At 41.2% G+C, this 15,806-nt stretch overlaps 1 protein-coding gene across 3 annotated transcripts; it reads right to left on the reverse strand.

Annotated features, from left to right (window-relative positions):
- Nucleotides 1-1,569: 1,569 nt before the first annotated feature.
- On the reverse strand, nucleotides 1,570-14,443 carry LOC117819371 (protein FAM240B). 3 transcript variants are annotated; one of them, XM_034692685.1, is made up of 3 exons: nucleotides 14,368-14,443; nucleotides 14,024-14,145; nucleotides 1,570-1,735 (listed from the first exon to the last, which is right to left on the reverse strand). In XM_034692685.1, the coding sequence occupies exons 2-3, from the start codon at nucleotides 14,143-14,145 to the stop codon at nucleotides 1,597-1,599; spliced, it is 261 nt and encodes an 86-aa protein (XP_034548576.1). In that variant the 5' UTR covers nucleotides 14,368-14,443; the 3' UTR covers nucleotides 1,570-1,596. The 3 variants fall into 3 exon arrangements, 2 of the variants coding, with proteins under 2 accessions (XP_034548576.1, XP_034548577.1); XM_034692686.1 differs by lacking the exon at nucleotides 14,368-14,443 and having other exon boundaries at nucleotides 14,024-14,189; XR_004632546.1 differs by lacking the exons at nucleotides 14,024-14,145; nucleotides 14,368-14,443 and adding an exon at nucleotides 2,273-2,407 and having other exon boundaries at nucleotides 1,626-1,735.
- Nucleotides 14,444-15,806: the final 1,363 nt, after the last annotated feature.

Consider the following 15,806-nt stretch of genomic DNA (forward strand, 5'->3'; position numbering starts at 1 on the left):
GTGAAATATTTAGCATGAATTATGGATGTACTAAGCAAAGCCTTGGCTCCTCTCCAGCGCCACCCTGTCCTCCAAATATTGGCACTTAAAGTGTTAGAAAAACAAGATGGTGGTTGCTACAATGCCAAGGATTCAAAACCGGAGGCCAAGAACCAATAGGAGATGTCACGGTGGCTACAACTACATCTTACAGTTTATGTTACAGACACGACACAAACATGGGGAGCATTTAAGAAAGGTGTTTTTACCAAACAAGGTTAAAGTTAGGCGCCTTAGCATTCCCACTGTAAAACACTTTTCCTGATAGTGTAGTGAATTGTCTGAAGAAGCAGTTTAAACCTGAACGTAAAGCAGGACTTCCAGACATTTTGGTACCCCCTAACAGCCAATTCCACCGGATCACTGTCAAGTCCGTCTCTGATTTGTCACAGCACCGGATCTGATAGGTTTCTATTAGTCAATGTGTTAACTTCCACTGGATCCAGTCCGTCTCTGATTTGTCACCGCACTTGATCTGATAGGTTTCTATTAGTCAATGTGTTAACTTCCACTGGATCCAGTCCGTCTCTGATAAACAAGACTTCTATTTCTGCCGGATGCCGGAGCACGACGCATCAATCTCAACAGAGCAGATGGAGCAGGACAGGAAGTCAGGTTTCACCAAAACAAAATGAAAACATCCGGTTAATTTTCAGAGTCAAACACTCTGTGTTATCACCAGATCGTATTTCACTTAACTACAACAACAAACCAAAGTCATGATGAGCGGAGCCAGGCCTGGAGTCAACAGGTCAGAGGTTTTCAGAGGACCAGAAAGACAACATGGATGAGGAGAGGAGGAGGAGGAGAATCCTTGATTCAGTGATTACGGCAGGAAAACCTCGGTCACATGACTCCAGCTGTCTGGCGGTCCTGCTCGGACAGGTGAGAGAGCACGGAGCTGAACCACAGCAAATTGGAGGCGGACCGGACACGGATCTAGTGGAAGTCCCGGGTTAGAATATTAAGGGCCTGTGTCCACCACCTCAATTTCACCTGTGCTCACTAGCAAGAAAGCTAAAGTGTTGCAGGAACCCTTTTGTAGACCAGCTAGTCTACAAAAGGGTTCCTGCGACAATTAAATAGTACGCTCTGACACACGCCTCCATATCGACCTCCCCCACTGGCGTAGGCAAAGTTAATGTCAGAAGTCCTGCCCCTTTTTGATTCTGATTGGTCAGTGATGGAGAGGTGACAATGATGAGCACAGCCTTGATCCTAAAGTTGAAGTATTTTCAACTTAAGTGTGGGCAAAGCAACAGAAAGCAGCTGACTTTGAGGGCATTTCTAGAGGGCTGAAAATGCTGCAGTACCCTGGTTATGCAAAGCAAATGGATGCTGCCCATGCTTTAAGTGGACACAGGCCCTAAAACATTTCTATGTTTTTGTAACATGGGAATTAGAATTCATGCAGAATCCTAGTGCAGTGTCAAACTTCCTGAAATCAACTGTTCTCCTCAGCTCGGTTTAAACGTTAGAGAAACAAAGAAGAAGTCTGAATTTAAAACATGAAGCTGATATCTATTTTCTAAAAATTCACTTTATTGGTTCTAAACATTAGGACGACACGTTTCCTTCATTTGTTTCGACTGTCTGCTCTGCGGCCTTCTCCGTCTTCACCTTCTTGATGTAGTTGTCGTTCAGCTTCAGGTGTTTGGTTCGGTTCTCCAGACGGACCACCCACTCATCCCTCAGCCTGGAAACACACAGAGGAGGGTTTCCTTCAGCTCAACAGCTTTAAACACAGAAGATAGTTCAACTCTTACTTCTCTGGGATAAAAAGAAGGTGAGGGGAAGAAAAAGTTGGACACCTTTATGTGGGGTTCTAGATGTTTGTTGACGTTTGCTTACACCATTATTTAAGCTAATGAACGGTAGCTATAGCTTTGCGCGCTACTGGAGCTGGAGTAAGGCCAAAGAGAGGAGTAATAATCTGTTTCTAAGTTCACATAGTAACTTATAAAACAGGTTGAAAGGCTCTTTTCAGGTTGAAACGGTAGATATAAAGATATGTCGGCCGTAGTATGAAGAGCTGGATCAGTGCTGAGGTCATACTTAGTGTTTTATGTGCTGCTGAGTTCAGACAGATCTGATATCTCAGTGACAGCTGGGGAGTTATCACCGTCACATCAGCGTTTCTCTTCACTTCTTTATTTCACCATCGATCAAATATACACCTCACTTTGTGTGTCTCTATGTGTGTGTGTGTGTGTGTGTGTGTGTGTAACCTAACCCTCACTATCAGCTGTCCTCACTGTCTCCTCGTCACCTTCCTGTCGCGTTTTCTGGATTATTCCATTTGTTCTCTCAGCTGCTGACAATCCACCTGACCTCACAACAAAGAGACGCAGAGACAAAGACGGACACAATGACAGACAGACAGACACAAAGACAGACAGACAGACAGACACAAAGACAGAGAGAGACACAAAGACAGACAGACACAATGACGAAGACAGACAGTCACAATGACAGACTAACACATAAAAACAGAGAGAGACAATGATGAAGACAGACACAATGACAACAGACACAAGACAGAGTGACAGACGCAAAGACAAAGAGACTGACACATTGACAGACAGACACAAAGACAGACAGACACAAAGACAGAACGATATAAACAGTAAGACGAAATACCCAAGGATGATGACAAAAAGACACCAAGACGGATATATAAAGACTTAATGGACATATAAAAAGAAACAGACACTAAAAGAGATATAAGGAGAAATTAAAATTAAAGCCGCAAGTGGCGATGAACGGGCCCTCGCACACCTGCAGCCGCCGCCTACTTGCCACATGTAAACCGCCGCCTGATATTTGCCACCACGTGATGCGAAAGCAAGATCTGAGAGTATATGCTGCGTTAGGTGGTGCAAATGTTCCACGTTTTTGGCAGATTACCAAGAAAACCTCCAAACTTGACAGTGTGCCACGCCCACAATTTTTGTCTGAACAGAATTCCTTTTAACAATAATTTAATCGTCAATGTGTCTGCTATAGAATGTGCCTTATTTGGACTGAATCGGAGAAAAACTCTAGGAGGAGCTCTCAAAAGTATGCACCCTTATTTGGGCGTCATTCTTCACATTCAAAGCTGTATGTGCGTTTGATACCCCGCCTCAACGCATGCCACGCCCACAATTTTTGTCTGCATGGAATTCTTCGACAGTTTTAATTGTCAAGGTGTCTACTATAGGTTGCCCTTGGTTTGGAATGAATCGGAAAAATTACTTCGGCGAAGATAACGAAAGTATGCACCCTTATTTGGAGGCCATTTGTTATGCTCTTCCTGTTGAGTTTGGGATATGGGTGCAAGAGGCTTTTTTGTGCGTCCTGATGCCATGAATATGTGTAGTACTTTTCATACATGTAGCTCAAAAAAACTCTATGCGTAGGGTGTTATTTTTACCCCTAGGGGGCGCTACTGAATTTTTTTTTTGCGAGACCTATAATAACTTGCAATTTTCACCAGACCCGATGAGTGTGCAAAAATATCCACGCTTTCATTCACGTTCAGGGGTCCAAAAATGCGTTTTAAGTGGCGGAAGAAAGAACAATCCTTAGGATTACAATAGGGCCTTCGCCACCATCGGTGCTCGGGCCCTAAAAAGACACACAGACAAATACAAAGACAGAAAGACTCAAAGAGAGACAGACACAATGAGAAACAAAAAAACAACAGAGGGGAAAGATAAACACAGAAAGACAAAGATATAAAGACAACGTGGGAAGGACACAAACTCATAGTTACACAGAGGACAGACACAAACACAAAAAGGGTAGAAAAAAGGCAGAGACAGATTCAACGACAGATAAAGAGAAAATAGACACACAGAGACACCAAACAAGGAAGACACTGAGACACAAGTAGAGACATCACACCAAGAAGACACAATGAGTGACAGATATGAGGACAGAAAGACGGATGATGAAGGGCAGACAAATGTCAGACAGGCACCAAAACAAAAATAACTACAAACACATGAACAGAGACTCAAAAATGGACAGAAAGACAGACATATCACAAGAAAATTAAGACATAATCACTTCCTGAAGTCCTGTTAATGTCGGTCCTTAACTGCAACATGTTAATGCTGACCTCAATCTTGAGACAGAGGGAGAGAGAGAAAAACTCTGAACCCATCAGATATCAAATGTCGACAAAGACTACAAACAACTTCCAGCTAAGGATCATATTCTCAAATTCCCCCCAATCCAGATATTCCTCTAAAGCAGGACATCATTTCTTGGTACATTGTCAGCCTCAGAGTTCATCTGTTTCTGTAGAGTCTCAGTTTCACTGTAAACAGAGCTTACTTCTGCCATACATAAACATGTCCTACATTTGCTGACATAACAACATCTTGATGCAGATTTGTAAAGAGGAAAAAGTCAAGCTTTGTCAGGTCTGTCCTCAAGAGGAGAAGAAACCACTTTTAAGATGTTTGCCTGTTGAATGGAGGTCGAATCCATCATATCTGATGTGAAACAGGAAGTCAGAGCTGTGTGAGCTGGAATGTCGTTACAGTGGATTGAGTTCAGCCTGCTTTTGCTCTCCGTACAGTCTGTTTTTTTCCTGCAGACACCAGAACCATAGTTTACTTAATCAAGAGCAGACTGGAGGTCTATTCCATGCAAGACAGGACTGTGTTTTTTTTAACCCCACATCCAAAGAGTCTTTACTAAGATGGTTTCCTTTTATTTAAACCCCAAAATATTCTGTTTATGAGAGCAGAAGACCCTCACATTGGAGAAAGAGTTGCATCAGTTAGGACTTCATGCTTCTCCAGAGGGGGGTTTGGTCAGTTTTAACGATACAACCGTTGCAGATTTCTTCCTACATCGATTTAACCTTGCAGCTCACACATTAACTGTTCTGTATTTAGACTAATGAGTAGAGATATATTTAAAGTCCTAGCTTAGGGCTAAAATGGAAACTTTGCATCGAGGAAATGTTAAGAATTTAATTTCCTCTCCCCCCCTGGCTGAAGAAGCCCTGATGTTATCATTAAGAGCAGAATACCTTCTAATTTGAGCCTGGGTGTTTCTGTGGCTGCAGTTTGTGTGTCAGCCGGCCTTCATCAGTCATCGCTGCGTGATTATCACCTCCACTCTCTGCAACATGTTTTTCCAGCCTCTGGCCAGGTCACACATAACGTACACAATTAGCAAGGACTCAAGCCGGGGTTAGGGGCGATGGGGGAGTGGACTGCTGCAGAGTTGGGGGGCACGGGGTAACAGATAGCCGAAGGATTAAGAGATACACGGTATTGATAGGGTGGGGATTAGGGGTACAGAGTAATGGATAGCCGGGGGATTAGGTGTGATGGCTGGAGAGGTGGTGTGAGGTTGAGGGGGATAGAGGAGGAGAAGAGTGGAGTTAGGAGGGATCCGGCTAATAGTTGATGTAACGTTAAGAGGTGAAGGTTTAATAGGAGGTTATATAGGCTACTATATGCCTGAACATCCCATTATAATGGCTTCAGTCCAGACTGTCTCCCATTCAAACAACCACAGGACTGTTCCCTCCCCTTATGTGCCGGTCTACAAAAATTGAGCCAACGTCTGTACTACCTCAGCAAACGTTTTCCTCACTAGTTTACAGTCTCAACCACTAGTTTCAAGTCCTTTTGGAACATAAAGACCTCATATTGCCCCAGAACTCCCTATCGACAGCCTCCAAAAGTAGTATGGGAGGTTAAGCCTTCAATTTTGGGCACTTCTCCTTTGGAATTATCTACCAGTAAGTGTTCGGGAAGCAGACAGCATCTCTACCTTTATTAGAAGGATCAAACCTTTGCTTTTCGAGTGCTGGTTTAGCTTAGTGGAAAAATTGTCATGATCCTCATCATGGCAGCCCTCTCCTCTCCCTCTTTGTGTGTGTTTTGTCATTTTCCTGTCTGTTGCTCCTCCTCCTGTGTCTCTTCCCCTTGTTTGTGTCTTGTGGGTGAATGTGGGCGGGGTTTCCATTCTGCAGGCAGCACCAGGTGAAGCCACTCAACAATCAACCCTCTACTATAAAGACTCCGGATTCTCTCCTACTCGTTGCCAGATCGTACTTCAGTTTTTCAGTGGTATACTGAGTCCGTGGCTCCTCAATCATGTTTTTGTTCTGCTTGTCTTTGTGTGTGTCAAGCTGACGTCCTTGTGTATTTTCATTCAGATTCAGAGTTTGCCGTGCATGCTTCCTGCTCTGGTGCTGATCGCTTCCCTGTCTGCTGCTGAACCTGCCTGCCTTTGCCTGAGCTCCAGTTACCCTCTGTGGAAGGACTCTGGAAAGAGGGACTGCTCCGCTCGTTACCCACGGCTCCATTACCACGGTGTTCACTCTGAATAAACACTTGTATTTTTTCACAATCCAGCTTGCCTGAGTTTTGCATTTTGGGTCCAGTCCTAGTGACAATCATAACAAAAATTCCTAGGAATGAGTAGCCTGGCTCAAGTCTGACCTGCTTCCCCATACTGCATGTCATTCCCTAGTCTCTTTTCCAAGCTGCCTACTCTATTCACAGACCTACCCTCTTAATAAAGCACAAATAAAGCTCTTAAAACAATCTCAACAAAAAACGTCCCTTTTTTGACAAAACTTGTAATTCAGGCTTGGACCAGCCCCTAGGCTACTATATGCCTGAACATACCATTATAATGGCTTCAGTCCAGACTGTCTCCCATTCAAACAACCACAGGACTGTTCCCTCCCCTTATGTGCCGGTCTACAAAAACTGAGCCAACGTCTGTACTACCTCAGCAAACGTTTTCCTCACTAGTTTACAGTCTCAACCACTAGTTTCAAGTCCTTTTGGAACCTAAAGACCTCATATTGCCCCAGAACTCCCTATCAACAGCCTCCAAAAGTAGTATGGGAGGTTAAGCCTTCAATTTTGGGCACTTCTCCTTTGGAATTATCTACCAGTAAGTGTTCGGGAAGCAGACAGCATCTCTACCTTTATTAGAAGGATCAAACTTTTGCTTTTCGAGTGCTGGTTTAGCTTAGTGGAAAAATTCCTAGGAATGAGTAGCCTGGCTCAAGTCTGACCTGCTTCCCCATACTGCATGTCATTCCCTAGTCTCTTTTCCAAGCTGCCTACTCTATTCACAGACCTACCCTCTTAATAAAGCACAAATAAAGCTCTTAAAACAATCTCAACAAAAACGTCCCTTTTTGACAAAACTTGTAATTCAGGCTTGGACCAGCCCCTAGGCTACTATATGCCTGAACATACCATTATAATGGCTTCAGTCCAGACTGTCTCCCATTCAAACAACCACAGGACTGTTCCCTCCCCTTATGTGCCGGTCTACAAAAATTTAGCCAACGTCTGTACTACCTCAGCAAACGTTTTCCTCACTAGTTTACAGTCTCAACCACTAGTTTCAAGTCCTTTTGGAACCTAAAGACCTCATATTGCCCCAGAACTCCCTATCAACAGCCTCCAAAAGTAGTATGGGAGGCTAAGCCTTTAATTTTGGGCACTTCTCCTTTGGAATTATCTACCAGTAAGTGTTCGGGAAGCAGACAGCATCTCTACCTTTAAGAGAAGGATCAAACCTTTGCTTTTCGAGTGCTGGTTTAGCTTAGTGGAAAAATTCCTAGGAATGAGTAGCCTGGCTCAAGTCTGACCTGCTTCCCCATACTGCATGTCATTCCCTAGTCTCTTTTCCAAGCTGCCTACTCTATTCACAGACCTACCCTCTTAATAAAGCACAAATAAAGCTCTTAAAACAATCTCAACAAAAACGTCCCTTTTTTTGACAAAACTTGTAATTCAGGCTTGGACCAGCCCCTAGGCTACTATATGCCTGAACATACCATTATAATGGCTTCAGTCCAGACTGTCTCCCATTCAAACAACCACAGGACTGTTCCCTCCCCTTATGTGCCGGTCTACAAAAATTTAGCCAACGTCTGTACTACCTCAGCAAACGTTTTCCTCACTAGTTTACAGTCTCAACCACTAGTTTCAAGTCCTTTTGGAACCTAAATACCTCATATTGCCCCAGAACTCCCTATCAACATCCTCCAAAAGTAGTATGGGAGGTTAAGCCTTCAATTTTGGGCACTTCTCCTTTGGAATTATCTACCAGTAAGTGTTCGGGAAGCAGACAGCATCTCTACCTTTAAGAGAAGGATCAAACTTTTGCTTTTTGAGTGCTGGTTTAGCTTAGTGGAAAAATTCCTAGGAATGAGTAGCCTGGCTCAAGTCTGACCTGCTTCCCCATACTGCATGTCATTCCCTAGTCTCTTTTCCAAGCTGCCTACTCTATTCACAGACCTACCCTCTTAATAAAGCACAAATAAAGCTCTTAAAACAATCTCAACAAAAACGTCCCTTTTTTGACAAAACTTGTAATTCAGGCTTGGACCAGCCCCTAGGCTACTATATGCCTGAACATACCATTATAATGGCTTCAGTCCAGACTGTCTCCCATTCAAACAACCACAGGACTGTTCCCTCCCCTTATGTGCCGGTCTACAAAAATTGAGCCAACGTCTGTACTACCTCAGCAAACGTTTTCCTCACTAGTTTACAGTCTCAACCACTAGTTTCAAGTCCTTTTGGAACATAAAGACCTCATATTGCCCCAGAACTCCCTATCGACAGCCTCCAAAAGTAGTATGGGAGGTTAAGCCTTCAATTTTGGGCACTTCTCCTTTGGAATTATCTACCAGTAAGTGTTCGGGAAGCAGGCAGCATCTCTACCTTTAAGAGAAGGATCAAACTTTTGCTTTTTGAGTGCTGGTTTAGCTTAGTGGAAAAATTCCTAGGAATGAGTAGCCTGGCTCAAGTCTGACCGCATGTCATTCCCTAGTCTCTTTTCCAAGCTTCCTACTCTATTCACAGACCTACCCTCTTAATAAAGCACAAATAAAGCTCTTAAAACAATCTCAACAAAAACGTCCCTTTTTTGACAAAACTTGTAATTCAGGCTTGGACCAGCCCCTAGTTTTGTGGCTTTTGGCTCAGAGGCTTAGACCTTGACTCTAACTGCTAAGATCATTACTCTTATCCATATAATATTTATTCTAGTTGTTAATTGTAGTAATAGATCTGTTGATGTCCAATGTTACAATTTAATATAGCAGATGCTTCATTATCCATCAGAATAACTTAGACCCGTCTGCTCCTCGCTCTCATACGCTGTTCTCACCAAAAGTACATTTAACATCATTGTTGACATTGTGCTCTTTTTATTTGTCTATCTTTCTATTTCTGCCTCTCCTTCTATCCCACTTTCTCGTTTGATCTAATCAAAGTGGATGCCTGAAGTATGGGAGGTAGAGCCTTCAGTTATCAGGCCCCTCTCCTTTGGAATCATCTACCAGTCAGGGTCCGGGAGGCAGACACCCTCTCTACTTCTAAGAGTAGGCTTCAAACTTTCCTTTTTGATAAAGCGTATAGTTAGAGCTGGATCAGGCTTGGACCAGCCCCTAGTTATGCTGCTATAGGCTCAGAGGCTTAGAGTACCAGAAGACACCCCAGCTATTTGACTCTAACTGCTATAATCAATATTATTAGTATTAATATAATCATTATTTTATAGTTAATTGTTGTAATAGACGTGTTGATGAACAATGTTACAATTCCACTTAGCAGATGCTTTTGTCCTAAGCAACTTCATTGTATAATTGGTATAAGTTTGATCAGTCTATTATCATTACTTCATTTTCACCAACCATATATCATTTTGTTTTCTTGTTGCTCTTTTTAATTGTTTCCATGTGTTTCTCTTTCTGCCTCTCCTTCTATCCCACTTTCTTGCTTGATCTAATTAAGGCAGATGCCTGAAGTATGGGAGGTAGATCCTTCAGTTCTCAGGCCCCTCTCCTTTGGAATCATCTACCAGTCAGGGTCCGGGAGGCAGACACCCTCTCCACTTCTAAGAGTAGACTTCAAACTTTCCTTTTTGATAAAGCGTATAGTTAGAGCTGGATCCGGCTTGGACCAGCCCCTAGTTATGCTGCTATAGTCTCAGAGGCTTAAGCCCAAGATCCACAGGATGCGTCGCGTTACGTTACGGCTGCGCCGCGCACGTCGCAGCAAATAGGTTCCCATTCAAGTCAATGCTCTAGAGTCCACAGGGCGCGCTGCGGCGCGTCTCAGCTCCGTCTCTGGAGCGTTCCGCCGCGCCGCTCTGCCAGAGATACGCGGGGAGTCTATTTTCGCCGCTCCCCGCGCCCAGCACGCGTCAATCGACACAGAAATGATCGAACTATCCCGGAAGTCAGGCACGAGGATCGTATGCAACATCCGCTCACTTTCAAAATAAACACCATGTGCAAACACAAGATCGTAAATTTCACCACTTCTTCAACATTACGTCATAACCTGTGGCATCGGGCCAGACGTCAGTCTCAAAAGATATCCGACACCATGGACGAGGAAAAGTTTGTACTGTGTTGTTCTCGCGCGTTTTGGAGTTCTCGAGGGATCTTGAGTTTCCTGCTCCGGAGTGCGCGCCGCTCCAAACACGCATCCTATGGACCAGGGCGAAAGCCCCGGGACGGAGCAGAGCCGTGTCGCAGCCGTAACGCCGCGCACACGCATCCTGTGGACTCCCCGAGTTAGAGTACCAGGAGACCTGACCCTCTAGATCAGGGGTTCTCTGACTTTTCAGCCCATGACCCCCACAATAAAGGTGCCAAAGACTTGTGACCCCCACTGTCCATCGAAGCAGTTAAATGTTGCATCATACTTAATTTACTTCATACTTCAAAATGAGTTTACCTACATGCACATGTGGCTGTTTCCTCTGCTGCTAATGCTTAGCTAACCCTAACCCCAACTTTAGGAGTCATCTGGCAACAAAGAAAGGTTGAAAACTTATGAAATGTATTTATTTAAAGGGTTTTATTTTAAATGTGACGAGTATTTGTGTCTTTATTTGTACAATAATTGGTGAAATAAGCTAATTTAGATTACTTAAAAAAAATAAAAATCTGGAAGCAATAACGGGACCCCCTGTTGGTGTCTCGCGACCCACACTTTGGGAACCCATGCTCTAGGTCACTGCTGCAGATAGCCTACTGCTGTGGACCTGCTATAAGTCTTATTATTAGTCTTATGGCTCTTACATACTGTCATCTGAAGTTGGGATATTTACACCCCTTTAGTGAACTGAGGCGTAACACTGAGGTCAAGTCGTTCCACCTCTCATCCTCCCTTGGTTCCAGCACTGTTGCAGAGATGTGTTGTGTTATAAATGTTAGTCTTGACTCTAATATTACACATTTACCATTATCGTTGGCGTTGTAGCCGTCAGTCTGATAGTTTGAGAGTTTGTTTGTCTCTGTCCATCTCTCTGTTTCTGCCTCAGTCCATCCAGTGAAAGCTGCTCACCATGAGTCTGTTCTGCCTGTTAAAAGAAAGTTTCCCCAAACTCTCTCTCATTATGAATAATGTTGGTCTCAGTCTGATACATCTAAACTAAAAGTCTAGAGATTTCTATTTTTGAAAGTGTGAGATCTTGCCTTAATTCTGCACCAGTCTTGTGAGGAGGTGTAACTGCCCTCTCCTCTTCACAGGTTGTGTGACAACAGTGAAAATTTCTCCAGGCTATAAATCTCTGTTCTATCGATGGTTCGGTTTTCATGATGTGCTGAGTTCAGGTTACAGTCCAGCTGATGCTCTGGCTCATTAGTGATCATCATTACCGAGACCTTTAACGGCCAGACTGTCTGCGAGGGCCGAGTGTGTGTGCTCATGACGGTATGTCCTACAGCCCGCTGAGAGATGAGAGGCTGTTGTAATGAGATGGTCTGTTTTTAGATGTGTTGATTTGCCAGACGGTCACACGTGTACCACAACTGAAACCGTGTTCACTCTTAGTTTGGTCCCGGGCGCCAGATTCAGGGACCATGACGAGTCATTGTCTTCAGGAGAGAGAAACTTTGCCCAGGGTTCAGACGACCACTGGATGAAGACCTGCGAGGTGGTTTGTGTTTGACCTCCAGGTGTGCCCCAAACAAAGCACGTAATGTCATTTAGGCGAGTCGGTTTGAGTTGGTTCAACCTTTAAAATAGGAATAATGACGCAAAGTCTTTTGATGAAAAACATCCACACCAGTGACGCCATTTTTACTCTCCCTCTAGCTTCCATGTGGCGGTGCTCGTTCTTCTTCTTCTTCTCTAATGACGGGTCACATACTGCCTACTGTGTCAGAGAGTGAAGGGTCCTTAATAAGTGGATGGAAGCAACTTTTATTGAAAGAATTGAACTAGAGGAAAAATATTATGGAGCACAAGTTGTGCACACTGAAAATAACAACATTTCTCCACATTTATCTCCAAGACATCATAAAAACATAGTGTGGATTAAATGTTAAATCTAAATGTTGAATGTGAAATATTAAATCTTAATGTTAAATGTTTAATCACAATGTTAAATCTTAATGTTAAATGTGGCTCTACAATCATAAATATTAAGAATCACAGACAATTTAACATTTATAATTAACGTTTAACATTTAGATTTATACATAACATTTAACTTAACATTTAACATTTATATTTAACATTTAACATTTAGGTTTATATATGACATTTATATTCATATTTAACATTTAGATTTAACATTTAAAATTTAGATTTAACATTTAGATTTAACATTTAGATTTAACATTTAACATTTATTTTTATATATGACATTTATATTCATATTTAACATTTAGATTTAACATTTAAAATTTAGATTTAACATTTAGATTTAACATTTAGATTTAACATTTAACATTAAGGTTTAACATTTAGATTTAGATTTATCATTAACATTTAAAATTTATATTCAGCATTTATATTCATATTTAACATTAAGATTTATCATTTAAAATTTAGATTTAACATTTAGATTTAGATTTAACATTTAGATTTAACATTTAACATTTAGGTTTAACATTTATATTTATATTTAACATTAACATTTAAAATTTTAATTCAGCATTTATATTCATGTTTAGCATTTAGATTTATCATTTAAAATTTAGATTTAACTTTTAGACTTAGATTTAACATTTAGATTTAACATTTAGATTTAACATTTAACATTTAGGTTTAACATTTAGATTTATATTTAACATTAACATTTAAAATGTATATTCAGCGTTTATATTTATATTTAACATTTAGATTTATCATTGAAAATTTAGATTTAACATTTAGATTTAGATTTAACATTTAGATTTAACATTTAGATTTAGATTTAACATTTAGATTTAGATTTAACATTTAGATTTAACATTTAGATTTAACATTTATATTTATCATTTAAAATTTAGATTTAACATTTAACATTTATATTTAACATTTGACATTCATCATTTAGATTTATATTAAACATTTATATTTAACCTTTATATTTAACCTTTATATTTAACCTTTATATTTAACATTTAACATTCATCATTTAGATTTATATTAAACATTTATATTTAACATTTAAATTTAACATTTAAATTTAACATTCAACATTTAGATTCAGCATTTATATTCAGCATTTAGATTTAACATTTAACAGTTATATTTAGCATTTATATTTAACATTTAGAATTATATTCAGCATTCAGATTTATCAATTATTTTAACTTAAATATATTTGTCCCAAAAAGTTAAACGTTAAAAAGATCACAAATATTTCTCTAAATGTGATAAAAAAGTAACTTTTAAAAATTCACTTTATATTTTTAAGACATTTTTGAGCTAAATTTGGAGAATTGTTGTTTTTATTTTCAGTCTGCACAACTTTACAAACAATGCCCAATATAATATATCATTCAAACAACTCCTGTTTTTGGCTGCTAATTTTTGGGACCAATTTAAAGCTCTTGTCCTTCCCTAATTTAAATATGTTGAAATCATCCCAATCCAACAAGTATGACAGCAAAATACGACTAACAGCTGAATTCATCAGTGACTGAGACTCTCGTGGTCAGAGGTTGACTTCCTGTGATGTAACAGTGTTTGTTAAACCGGGTTGTTCTTACTTGTTCAGGGCGCTCCTGGTCTTCCTCTGCTCCTCTTTGTCCACATACTGTCCCTCAGAGTCGATCCTCTTCTCCCAGAACGTCTTGATGTGCAGTCTGTCATGGATCAGAGCCAGATTCATCTGCAAAGACGGAACAATCAAACTACCTGGAAACCTTTACATCAGAAACAATCCTGATTACCATCCAAGCAGCATGTGCAGTTATTCATAACAGCCGTATACACCGTTGGGTATTTACACCAGTAACAATATATACCGTTCAGCCATAACGTTCTGACCCTGACAGAGGGAGAATAATATCTTAACAATGTCTCCTGTCAGGGGGGGGGATATGATACGCACAGAGAGAACATTTTGTTCTTAGGGTTGATGTGTAGGATGCTGCAAAATGGGAGAGCAACTTTGATAAAGACCAAACTCATTAGATCAGAGCGTCTTCAAAACTGCAGCTTTTGTGGGGTGTTCCTGGTCTGCATGGGTCAGCACCAGAAAGGGCCCAAGGAAGACCACCAGGCCCACTGATGTGTGGAGTAAAGGCTGGCCCGTGTGGACTGGAGCTCAAGCTGCTGAAGAAGTTAATGCTGGTTCTGATAGAAAGATGTCAGATGTGCAGAAGCTGACCCCTGTTCACTGCAGAGATCTCCTACATGTGAGACCTGGACCACAGAGCGATGGAAGAAGATGACCTGGAGGAACACGCCAAGTTCTTTTTTCTTTTTTTTTCACTTATGTTTTATTTGCTTTTCTTGATGAAGTTACATCAAAATAAACACATTAAACAAACTTTGGTGTCAGTGAACAAACGTCAGTTTAGCCTCCTTTAAAGGTGACATATCACGCTTTTTTCATCAATATATATTGGTCTAAGAGGTCCCCAAAACATGTCTTTAAAGTTTATGCTCAAAAAAACACTTTGAAATCAGATTTTGGTCTGCCTGAAAAACCCTCATCTTCAGTCCTCCTCAGAACAGTCTGTTTTCTCTCTGACCACGCCCCCTCAGGAAGTGGGTGTGGCCTCGGCTCTCCAGCACGTTGATCTAATGTTTACATGTTGGCTGAATATACACGGCTGCTCAGAGATCACGTTACTTCAACCCTCTGAATCTGATCCAGAATCTGATCCTGACGGAGAGGCGCCTGCAGCAGGACCTTTCTGAACGATTGGTCACAGATTTAGTGTTTCTTGTTGTTTTATTTATCAGTATGTCGACGTGTGTCTTGGGACACAGCTACGAACATGAAGCTATGTGGCTATGCTAACTAGCACTAGCACTTATCCATGATAAATAAAAAGCATCCACTAGATCTTCAAATCTGCAGACGTGGGGAGTAAAACCGACCTCTGCCAGAAAGGCAGCGGGACCTTTCTGAAGGATTGGTCACAGATTTAGTGTTTCTTGTTGTTTTATTTGTCAGTATGTCGACGTGTGTCTTGGTACACAGCTACAGCTACGACATGTAGCTATGTAGCTATGCTAACTAGCGCTAGCACTTATCCATGATAAATAAAAATCATCCACTAGATCTTCAAATCTGCAGACGTGGGGAGTAAAACCAACCTTTGTGTTTATTAAGACAGCCTACAACTAGCATGCCTCCCTCCTAAGCTCCTTGTTAGCACACACGTGTGCAGGGAATGAAAAACAGAGGAGGGGATTCAGTATTATTTTATACAGTCTATGGACTGAACAAGCTCCGAGCTCTGACTTCCTGTTACAGACCGGATATTGTTGTTACGTAACAAAAACACGGAAGTCTGAAACGGCTGGTTTCAGCACACA

Source organism: Notolabrus celidotus, chromosome 9, assembly GCF_009762535.1.
Source record: "Notolabrus celidotus isolate fNotCel1 chromosome 9, fNotCel1.pri, whole genome shotgun sequence".
NCBI classification, from domain to species: Eukaryota; Metazoa; Chordata; class Actinopteri; order Labriformes; family Labridae; genus Notolabrus; species Notolabrus celidotus.

Excerpts from the sequence above, each read along its gene's own strand:
- LOC117819371 (XM_034692685.1), bottom strand. The coding sequence starts at position 14,145 with ATGAATCTGGCTCTGATCCATGACAGACTGCACATCAAGACGTTCTGG. Across the intron at positions 1,736-14,023 it reads ACCAGGAGCGCCCTGAACAA|GCTGAGGGATGAGTGGGTGG; the intron begins GTAAGAACAACC and ends GTGTGTTTCCAG.